The sequence below is a fragment of the Brassica oleracea genome, chromosome C3 (genome assembly GCF_000695525.1).
Source record: "Brassica oleracea var. oleracea cultivar TO1000 chromosome C3, BOL, whole genome shotgun sequence".
NCBI classification, from domain to species: domain Eukaryota; kingdom Viridiplantae; phylum Streptophyta; class Magnoliopsida; order Brassicales; family Brassicaceae; genus Brassica; species Brassica oleracea.
The window spans coordinates 34,967,631-34,978,497 of NC_027750.1; the positions used below are offsets into that span (position 1 = coordinate 34,967,631).

Here is a 10,867-nt window from a genome sequence, read left to right on the forward strand (position 1 = left end):
TATTCAGAAAGCTTGACATGGAAAAACCAAATGTTTTCATTGATCATTCAACTTTTTTCAGTTAACGACATTTCACTCTAATATGAATCTAAAAAGCTGGTGTGTGTCTCTAGAGAGAACCTTGCTTCATTGTTGTGTTGATTTGTTTTGTTTTGTAAATTTTTGTTTTGTCGAGTGTTAAATTTTGATTAGTCAAGTGATTTGTGCGATTTACATTGGACTTAGACAAATAAATGAGAAATCATATATGGGCTTTATATTTGAAGGATCTATAATCCTATGCCCATGATCCATGGATTGTGAATGTTTAAGGAGAAAAATAATTTATCTTCCTAATTAATTAGTGAAGAAAACTTTAGCTGGAAATTAGATCAACTAACTAAATACACTAGAGCTGTTTATTTATCTTCCTAATGAAAATATCACCCTTAGATTTTCTTAATTATACTAGAAATAGCCTTAAAATGACGAAGTCGATCGAAATAAGCCCATTGAAATATTTACTTATATAACATCAGAAGCCCATTAAGGCCCAGCTAAACCCTACTTCTAAATCCACCGTCAGATGTATAAATAAGTAGCTAGTAGAATCGCCGTTCTTTATGAAATTCGTCTCCATCCGCGGTTCACCCCTGCAACAAAGGCAAATTAACACTACCTTCCATACATCTTTTGAAATTCCCAGTCTCGTTTCTTCTTTCTTTTACCATTCCATGTTTTTCTTTAGGTCGAGATTTAAAAAAATTAGAGGCGATGATGACAAAAAACATTTCTCGATACTGAACTGAAACTTACTAGAGGGACCAAAACCACTCTTGTAATCTTTCTTGATGTTTGTTGTTTGTGCGTGTCTGAGCCTCTCTGTTTATCTATTACCACTCTTAATACTAATGTGTACAATCCGTCTTTTAGACTTTGCTGGTGTTTACATTGTGCCTTTCGTTAATCAGATCCGAGAAAAAAATTGGTTATTGTAATAATGTTAATCTACGATTCAGTTACACGTTTCTAATTAGGTATGTATTTATATTTTTTTTCAGGCATGGAAGAAGCAGTTCAGTTATGTCTGGCAGCTAAATCCAACGACTTGAAACAGGTTCAAACTTTAATTACCTCCGGCGCCGACGTTTCTCACTTTGACGGCGACGGTCTAACTCCGTTAATGCACGCCGCTAAAACCGGAAACGCCGAGATCATCTCCGCATTACTCGAAGCAGGAGCTCCATGGAACGCTCTGTCCCCGTCTAATCTCTCAGCAGGAGACTTCGCAATGGAAGCAGGACACCAAGAAGCGTTCGATCTCCTCCTCAAAACCGGAATCCAATCCGAGCTAATCTTGGGAACAATCGCCCGCAAAGAAACCAAGAACGAATACTCCAACCAAGAGTATCTCCAAGACCGAGTCACCTTCAGCGAAGACAAGATCATGGACAACGAAAGCAAAGGAGTGATGATGTCTTGGGAGAAGCCGCTAATGGAAGCTCACGCTAAAGCCATCTGCACCAACGGTGGCTCCATCCTCAACGTCGGGTTCGGTATGGGACTCGTCGATACAGCGATACAGCAGTACAATCCGACCAAACACACGATCATCGAAGCTCATCCGGATGTGTACAAGCGTATGATCGAGTCAGGTTGGGGCGAGAAGGAGAACGTGAGGATTGTTTTCGGGAGGTGGCAAGATGTTCTTGGCGAGCTTGATGAGTGTGGCTATGATGGGATCTTTTTCGATACGTATGGAGAGTATTACGAAGATTTGTGGGAGTTTCATCAGAATCTACCCAAGCTTCTGAAGCCTGATGGGGTTTATTCGTATTTTAATGGGTTTTGTGGGAGTAATGCGTTTTTTCATGTTGTGTATTGTAATCTGGTGACGTTGGAGATTGAGAGTTTGGGGTTTAGCACTCAGTTGATTCCGTTGCCGGTTAAGGATTGTCTTGGTGATGAAGTTTGGGAAGGTGTCAAGCAAAAGTATTGGCAGCTTGATACTTATTATCTACCTGTTTGTCAGTTTAGTGAGTGAAGTTTTACAACTTCCAAGTTTTGTAATCTCTTTGATACTTTTAGTTATGAAAGTATCGATTAGCTACTAATTTTTTTTTAGTAGAAATTTGCCAAAATATAATGAAAACAGTCTTTTTGCCACATCTACTTCTACTCTCTACTGCCAAACCGAAAGGAAAGAGTTCCTTCTTGGGGCCATTCTTACTGTTCAAGCTAAGTTTGTTCTTCTCAGCAATCTTCTTAAACACATGGACATGTGTATGAGGCTCCCCATGCTTCCTCTTATTCCTTTCCCGCCACAGCGTATGAATGACGCTTTGCATTGCATACCTGACACAGTACCCTTTCTCCATAGCCATAGTGTTTTCCGAAACGATCATTTTGACTTCAAGCCACTAAGGTGAGTAAGACCGTTTAAGTATCCCTTTAGTGAGGTACTTCCACACTTCGGACGAGTATGAACAGTCAAAGAACATGTGGTCTTGTGTCTCCGGAGAGGAGTTGCAGAGAACACACTTTTGATCCTTCCACCCCATTTATCCAACGTGACATTCTGTCCATGGTTGATAGCTGATCCAACATTGCTAACCACGTGATGAAAGCAAATTTAGGAGTGGCTTTCGAGAACCACACCCCCTGAACCAACTAAATTCTTATCTGTCTTCTCTCATAAGATACCAGGTCTTTTTCGAAGAGAATTGGGACTTGTAGCCAGCTTTACTTCTCCATAAACTAATATCTCTTTTCCCCAAATCATATTTTCTTCTCAAAAAACAACTCTTCTTCAACTCTATTTAGCAGCTGTGTTCTATGACTTCTCCTTCTTCCATCCATGAATAAGGCTTCTTCCACTGTTGCAGCTCTTCTGATTCCCATATGGATAACACCTTTGTCTCCTGACAGCTTTGATAGAACCTCCAGCTCTTACCAATAATCATACTAAAAAGAAGTGGTTCTTCCATCACTTATCTCTACCTTATAAGAATTTTCTTCTACGTCCAGGAACCCAATTGGCTCTTACCATCAACTCCAGGTAGTTTTTGCTATTGGGCAGCGTCTTATGGACCCACTGATTCTATAGAAACTTTGCTCATAGTATATTCTCCTTTTTTTTTTTTTGTAACACGCTCATAGTATATTCTCCAAATGAACTTTAAACCATTCACAACATTTACTTCTTTCGATGACTGTACATTTATATTTTTTTTTTTGGTAGGAACTGTACATTTTATATTTTAATTATATAATTCATCATGCGCAAAACGCATATTTTATTTTAATTTTTATTAAATCATTAACATTAAAGTTTGGTAGTGATAAATTTACTACAACGAGCAAGCCGAGAGTCATAACCGCTGGCGGTACAGGTGAAGTACGATAAATCAAGCCTTGGATATCACACCACTAAAATATAAGTATATTATTATAAACCTGCATGCACAGCCCCGCGAGACCATCCCAAGTATATTTCAGTTACAGGATCTTTAAGTTAGTTTACGGGTGTCAATCCGGTCCGGTCCGGTCCGGCCCGGTCCAAATCCGCTAAGCCCGAAAATATTTAAGCCCGATCCAATCCAAAAATATTTTGGGCCTAGAATTCAAAGCCCGGCCCGGTCCTCATAGGGCTATAGGGCTTTTCGGGTTTTTTGGACTTTTGAGAAAGTAATTTGTCATTGTCACTTCTATCGTTTTAATACATGTGAATTTTCATAAAAAAAAACAGTTTCATTTTTTTTGTTTTAAATATAAATGAATTTAAACTTTTCTTCTTTATAAAAAATGTTTTACTTGTTCGTATGTTTTAAAAACATATTATAGGCAAACCAAATTTAATAAGATTTAAATAATCAAATATAAATTAAAACTAAACATATACGAGAACAAAATTTATGATAAACATGATCAAACGTCTCATACGTTGTATATTGAAAAAAAAACATATTGTACATGAAAGAAGAAGATACATTTGCAAAGTTTAAAATGTGACAAATGATTAAACAATAAAATGAATTAATAACTTTTATATTTGCTTTATTAGAGTTTGGATAAAAAAAATTAAAATAATATCTCAATATTAACAATCGTTTAGATTATAAAAAGTATAATATTTAAGCAAAAGTATAAAATTTCGGGTTTTCGGCTGGTCCTAGCCCAAACACGCTTAGACCCAAAATATCCAAAGTCCAAGTGGCTTAGCCTGGAAAGTCCAATTTGTTTTGGGCTTATAAAACTAAACTCAAACCCAATAATTTTTAGGACTGGACGGGCTCGAGCTGCGGACTCCGGCCTAATTGACATGTCTAAGTTAGTTTAAGGTAGAAGTTATTTCAAATTTGAAGCCATATTAGTTTAAGTGGAAGAAGATCCATGTCAAGGAATCTACAAGACCATTAAAGACTAAAGCCCACCCGTCAGTTCTTCATCTCTGCAATTACTTTAATGGATCTCACGAGCGCTGAAAAAAGCCTTTTAAGTTCCTGGCACAGGCCCAAATCTAGTTCTTTTCTCCGGGCGTTTTCCGTGTCTTGTTATTAACTTATGGCGGCCAAGAACATCCAACACAGTTGGAGTCAAATTATCAAATGCTGCCGTTTGCGAGATGCATTGTCCAGAGTTTTCTCAGCAAACGCCAGTTCGTATCTCCATCTTCCCAATTCTACTCTCGGTTTGACCTAATCCACAGAAGTGTTCACGTTTCCAGAGCTCTCGAATCCAACTTCAGGAAAAGCAACGGTACTGGCTTAGTCTGTCTCGAGAAGCGCCACGACGATGGTACGAAAACCTCCAACCACGACGAATTCGCGAGCGACGTCGAGAAAGCATACAGAATCCTCCGGAAATTTCACTCTAGAGTTCCGAAATTGGAACTAGCTCTCAACGAATCCGGCGTTGATCTCCGCCACGGGCTAATCGAACGCGTTCTGAATCGCTGCGGAGACGCCGGGAATCTAGGTTACAGATTCTTCGTCTGGGCCGCGAAGCAGCGGCCCGGGTATCGCCACAGCTACCAAGTCTACAAATCGATGGCGAAAATCATAAGCAAAATGCGGCAGTTCGGAGCCGTTTGGAGCTTAATCGAGGAGATGAGGAAGGAGAATCCGCAGCTGATCGAGCCGGAGCTCTTCGTCGTTCTCGTGCGGAGATTCGAGGGCTCGGAGATTGTGAAGAAAGCCGTCGAGGTGCTCGACGAAATGCCTGAGCCGGACGAGTACGTGTTCGCGTGTTTGCTCGACGCGTTGTGTAAGAGCGGTAGCGTTAAGGACGCTGCAAAGCTTTTCGATGATATGGGGTTACGGTTTGGGCCCGATCGAAGCTATTTTGCTTCGTTGTTGTTCGGTTGGTGTAGAGAAGGGAGGATGATTGAAGCTAAGCATGTTTTGGTTCAGATGAAGGAAGCTGGGTTTGACCCTGACGTTGTTGATTACACTAACTTGCTGAGTGGTTATGCTCACGCTGGTAAAATGGCTGATGCTTATGATGTTTTAAAAGATATGAGGAGAAGAGGGTTTGTGCCGAATGCAGATTGTTACACTGTTTTGATCCAGGCGTTGTGTAAGGTAGATAGAATGGAGGAGGCGATGAGTGTGTTTGTTGAGATGGAGAGATATGAATGCGAGGCTGATACTGTGACTTACAGTGAATTGGTAAGTGGGTTTTGCAAATCAGGGAAGATCGATAAGTGTTACTGTTTGTTAGATGATATGCTTAAGAAAGGGCTCGTGCCGTCCCAAGTTACGTATATGCATATCATGGCGGCTTATGAGAAGAGAGAGAATTTGGACAAGTGTTTGGAGTTGATGGAGAAGATGAAGCTGATAGGGTATCATCTCGATCTTGACGTTTACAATGTCGTTATCAGATTGGCTTGTAAGTTGGGAGAAGTAGATGAAGCTGTTCGGTTATGGAACGAAATGGAAGCGAACGGTTTGCGTCCTGAAGTAGACACTTTTGTTATTATGATCAATGGATTAACGAGGCGAGGTTGTTTACTCGAAGCCTGCGAACACTTCAAAGAAATGGTGACTCGTGGACTGTTCTCCGTTCCTCAACACGTAACTTTGAAGTCATTACTGAACTCTGTTTTAAGAGAGGAGAAGCTCGAAATGGCTGAAGATGTTTGGAGTTGCGTCACGAGCAAAGGCACTTGCGAACTGAATGTATCGGCGTGGACAATATGGATCCATGCCTTGTTCTCGAAAGGTTATGTGAAAGAGGCATGCTCTTATTGTGTTGAAATGATAGAGATGGACTTTATGATGCAGCCTGATACATTTGCTAAGCTTATGAAGGGTTTAAAGAAACTGTATAATAGAGAATTCGCGGTGGAGATTACGGAGAAGGTGAGGAGTATGGCAGCTGAGAGGGAGATGAGTTTTAAGATGTATAAGAGAAGAGGTGTGGAGGATTTGAGTGAGAAAGCCAATGCTAGAAAAGATAGACAAGGGAAGAAGAATAAGCGGACGACTCCATAACGGCAAGTTGAAGAATGCGTGTTGTTTTTTGAGACTTAGTAGTGTCGGCAGAACGGCAAGAAGTCTTAGATTACGAAGAGGATAAAACGACGTCGTTTTGGGAGTGACGTGATGTATGACATTAACACTGCGAAGCTCTCCGCTAGTAGCTAAAGAGCTCTTAAAGAAGAAAAGCTTTCACACACGAAATTTTCTCGGATCTGAGATCTTTGGATCCAAACATCATTTAGTTCGAAATCAAGGTGTGTATGCTTTTCCTTCTCCTCTTTTGATTTCTCGTAGATACTTTCTTTTCTGTTATTTGTAGCGTCAGCTCCTTGTTCCATGGATCCACTGTATCGATGGTATTGATTTGTTTCTCCAGATTCATGTTCGACTTGGTGTATTATTGTTATTATGTTGCTGAAATGATGCAACGAATCTGGTTTTGTTCGTCTAGTAATTTGCATTCCAGATTCGGGATGCTCATTTTTTCATGGATCTGTTTTAAAAAAAAAAAAAAAATTCTTTCCATATTTGGTAAAGATATTGATGCGTGAATGATTATTCCATCGCTGCAGCTAGTTCAAATGTGTTCTTTGTGCTTTTACAGACATAAAAGTTGTGGACTGATAGATTTTAATGTCTGTTTTTTTTTTTTTTTGCTTTGAAGGTCTAAGAGAAGCTTAGAGGGATCTTAGTCATGTCAAGAAGGCAAGTAGGTTCCACGAGGCGTGGAGGGGATAGTGGAAGCTTTCCATTTGTAGGAGCTTTGCACTCTAAATCACGTTCCTCTCCTCTGCTTTCTATTTGCCTTGTTCTCGTGGTATGATGAAATGAGTCCCTGCTTACGTTAGTGATTCCTTTCATAGGATACAAATTGACTTCTTTTTTTCTTTCAAAACTGTAATTATTACCAGGGAGCATGCCTTCTCATTGGTTATGCTTTCAGCGGTCCAGGTTTGTTTCTCTTCCACCGAGTGATTATGTTATGTTTGTTATTTCGACTTGTAAGCCCTAATTGGAGGTTACTGTAATGATAGGTTTGTTTAAAAGTATCAGAGAAGTCAGCAAGATCACAGGTAATATTGTCACTCAGATAGTTTCTCTTTTGAAATTAACCTGCAAGGTTGCGTGACACTTGACATTAACTGTTTTTTAAATTTTGTACAGGTGACTATTCATGCACATCAGAAGTTCAAAGAGCCATTCCTATTCTCAAAAACGCTTACGGAGATAGCATGCGGAAAGTCTTGCACGTGGGTCCTGAAACATGCTCAGTGGTCTCTACTCTGTTGAAGGAAGAAGAGACTGAAGCATGGGGTGTTGAACCATATGATGTAGAGGATGCAGACTCCAACTGCAAAAGTCTTTTGCGTAAAGGCCTTGTACGTGTGGCTGACATCAAGTTCCCTCTTCCTTACCGGTCAAAGTCATTTTCTCTTGTGATCGTCTCAGATGCTCTGGATTACCTCTCACCCAAGTATCTGAACAAAACCGTTCCTGAACTTGCACGGGTTGCTTCGGATGGTGTCGTTCTCTTCGCAGGTAACTAAAACCCCAGCCTTTCTAAACGGCTTAAGATTTTGAAGTATCTAAAGAGATTTAAATCAATTAAAAATCTTGATCAATTATAGGTAATCCTGGTAAGCCAAAGGGGAAAGTTACAGACTTGTCGAAAGTCGGACGACCGGTAAGTTCAAGAAAAACCACACATGACAATAGTCAAAGTCTTTCATTAGTTTGGCGTTGATGTAGTTTAGGTTTTATACATGTCCTGTTCGGGAATTTGATGCAGTTTTGCTGTTTTTGCAGGCTAAAATGCGTAGCTCGTCGTGGTGGAACCGTTTTTTCTCACAGACGAATTTAGAGGAAAACGAAGCAGGAAGCAAGAAATTCGAAAAGGCAGCTTCCAAGGTTTCATACAAACCAGCTTGTCAAGTCTTCCACCTCAAGCCATTACATTAGATAACATTATTAGTATTATTACTACTGGTCTTCAAACCAAATACATCTCCATCTCTTTGTTATATGCCTTATTTGCTCTATAGAAAGAAACAGAAGTTCAAAAAAAAAAAATGTATTCCATTCTCAACGTTTTGATTCATAATTTAACTATTTAATAAATTTAGCCTGCATTTATTTCTTTAAAGCTACGACATTATCTGATACTTCCTCCGTATCAGTTTAACTGGTGTTTAAGAATTTTGATTTTGTTTCAAAATAAATGATGTTCTCACAATTCTAGGTGAAATTGAATGTCATTTGAAATTTTTGTCCAATTATAAAATACTGTATCTTTTTCTTACTAGTTGAATTAGTTTTATTTAATGTTATCTCTACTATATAAAAAAAATTAAATTAGAGGATTTCTAGGGATGCCACATCAGTACAAATATTTAAAACTAATCAAAGTTATACATCACCACACTAAACGGGAGTTTCATGAAAAATATTTTGAAGCTCAATTTAGACTCGTGGCCCAAATTCTCTTTCTTCTCCGTCTTGCCAAAGGAAACTTTAACGGCGATAGTTCTTGCGTTATTTGGTGAAACGCCTTTTCCCACAACAATGAATCATCAACCTTGCTTCATTATTTTTTTCATTAATTTCCCAATACCAAACAAATGTTCTCTTCACCTTCCCCGAGCTTCCCACTATAAAATCAACTCTGCCTATAAGAAAAAGCAGAAGATATCGCACCCATGGTTTTCAACGATGATGCTACGGGTTGGGAGAGACCATAATTATCTTCAAGCTCATACATTTTTGGGAAGTTTAATTGCAACACGCAATGGAAAATCTCTGATTGGTGTAGAGATGCTGGTCATCTACGAACAGGTGGGATTCTATTTACTATTCATATATTCTCTCTTTTCAAGAATCAGAACCCCAGACTAATTTCATTAACACATGGCTCATCGCCTGATTGTGTTGTTTAGAAGCCACATATGAAAATATGTATCAGGCTTCCTCTATCAAAGTAATTGTTAGTGAAAAATTCAAAGTTTTATGTGGGATCATATTATTTCATCTGTTAACAATCAAAACCAATCACGGTTCTAGGTCGTTCTTTCTTTAATTATATGAAGAGGATTTTAATCTACTTTTAACTTTATTTGGGTTTAGATTGTGGATGGAATCACTTTGTTGTAAAGTATATGGTACATGTTGAATTGATGTGGGTTGTAGAGCTACGATATTCTTAGTGTTCTGTCATGATTAAATCTTCTGTCTTTCTCTGATTGTTATCGGTGAAAGTTATACAATCTTTTGGCTTTAAAGATTCTGATTCATGTGTAAGAAAGTTCTTAGTACATTAAAAACGTTTACACTTTTCTTATCATGAAAAAACAGAAACTTTATTACTTGGATTGTTTTTTGTTTGCTTCTATGATAATTGTACTTGCTTCGTGAGCTCAAGGTGGTTATACAATTACAGGTATTTGATATTACAGAAGTGAAACCCATTGTACGGTACAGTTTGACGTTTTTGCAGCGAAACGAGATGAATGTGCAAGAGAGTGCAGAGAAAGGATGCAGTTTATGGTGAGTAATATATATGCATCTTTAATCTTTAGCGTATGGGAATTAGATTTTTCAAGTTAGTGGCAATGATGATGATGATAGATGGCAGGTGGTGATGATCCAGTTGGTTGGGTTCCTGGTTGTCTCGGTACAACTTGGCTCTAAAAATTCTTCAGTCCAAATTGTATCAAGAAACATCAAGATTCTACCAGAGAGGAGCCAGGTTTTGATTTGTCTACACTTGATTGATATCTAAAAAACTTCTTGCACAATAATTTGTAGCTTTTGTTTCTCTGATTGAAGTGGTTTTTAATATCTCCATATGTTTAAAGTGCAGTAAGAGTTTTTCGTTGGTAGCTTCGTTCTTTGCTGCAGCGTATGTAACAAAAGCGAAAGCATATTCCCCCCCCCCCCAAAAATTAGAATTCAGCTCAAAATTGTAATGTCTGCATCAGCAAAGGTGCTTCAAATGTATCTCGTATCTCGCATGGAGACAACAGGTCTGTGAGACATTCTGACCTCAGGTGATGGTGATAATAGGTGCCAGGTGGTTTTAGTGGCAATGATGATGATGAGAATAGGTGGCAGGTTGTCATGGTCAAGTTGGTTTGGTTCGTGGTTGTCTCGACGAGATACACAAAGGATGGCATGATGCTTTTGACATACACAACTTTGCTATGTAACTCTCAAATTCTTCAATCCAAATTATGATAAAAATATATGTTTTATACATGGATAATAACTTGATCGTAAAATAAGAAAACACGATGTTCAACCAAAAAAAAGCAAACATAAAAAATATAGCAGTGACAAACAACACTAACTTTTATATTGTGTATCTAATTAAGATACTAAGTCTATTACATTGGGTCAATTATTTATTC

At 38.6% G+C, this 10,867-nt stretch overlaps 3 protein-coding genes across 4 annotated transcripts; all 3 read left to right on the forward strand.

The window, feature by feature from the left end:
* The first annotated feature begins 591 nt into the window (after positions 1–591).
* LOC106328863 (protein arginine N-methyltransferase 2) lies at positions 592–2,093 on the forward strand. The gene is made up of 2 exons (XM_013767395.1): positions 592–643; positions 1,041–2,093. The coding sequence occupies exon 2, from the start codon at positions 1,043–1,045 to the stop codon at positions 2,021–2,023; it is 981 nt and encodes a 326-aa protein (XP_013622849.1). The 5' UTR covers positions 592–643; positions 1,041–1,042; the 3' UTR covers positions 2,024–2,093.
* A 2,460-nt stretch (positions 2,094–4,553) lies between these two features.
* Positions 4,554–6,503, forward strand: LOC106335980 (putative pentatricopeptide repeat-containing protein At5g65820). The gene has a single exon (XM_013774677.1). The coding sequence runs from the start codon at positions 4,587–4,589 to the stop codon at positions 6,474–6,476; it is 1,890 nt and encodes a 629-aa protein (XP_013630131.1). The 5' UTR covers positions 4,554–4,586; the 3' UTR covers positions 6,477–6,503.
* Positions 6,496–8,586, forward strand: LOC106335981 (uncharacterized protein At3g49720). Of its 2 annotated transcripts, none has more exons than XM_013774679.1 (7): positions 6,496–6,718; positions 7,129–7,281; positions 7,376–7,418; positions 7,502–7,537; positions 7,629–8,003; positions 8,093–8,148; positions 8,271–8,586. In XM_013774679.1, exons 2-7 carry the CDS (start codon positions 7,159–7,161, stop codon positions 8,421–8,423), a joined length of 786 nt encoding a protein of 261 aa, XP_013630133.1. In that variant the 5' UTR covers positions 6,496–6,718; positions 7,129–7,158; the 3' UTR covers positions 8,424–8,586. The 2 variants fall into 2 exon arrangements, with proteins under 2 accessions (XP_013630133.1, XP_013630132.1); XM_013774678.1 differs by having other exon boundaries at positions 7,376–7,415; positions 7,499–7,537.
* The last annotated feature ends 2,281 nt before the right edge of the window (positions 8,587–10,867 follow it).

What these genes read in the sequence shown, in the direction of transcription:
- LOC106335980 (XM_013774677.1), top strand. Translation starts at nt 4,587, where the DNA reads ATGCTGCCGTTTGCGAGATGCATTGTCCAGAGTTTTCTCAGCAAACGC.
- LOC106335981 (XM_013774679.1), top strand. Translation starts at nt 7,159, where the DNA reads ATGTCAAGAAGGCAAGTAGGTTCCACGAGGCGTGGAGGGGATAGTGGA. An exon ending in CTATTTGCCTTGTTCTCGTG is followed by an intron (nt 7,282 to 7,375) that starts GTATGATGAAAT and finishes AATTATTACCAG; the next exon opens with GGAGCATGCCTTCTCATTGG. An exon ending in TGTCGAAAGTCGGACGACCG is followed by an intron (nt 8,149 to 8,270) that starts GTAAGTTCAAGA and finishes CTGTTTTTGCAG; the next exon opens with GCTAAAATGCGTAGCTCGTC.
- LOC106328863 (XM_013767395.1), top strand. Translation starts at nt 1,043, where the DNA reads ATGGAAGAAGCAGTTCAGTTATGTCTGGCAGCTAAATCCAACGACTTG.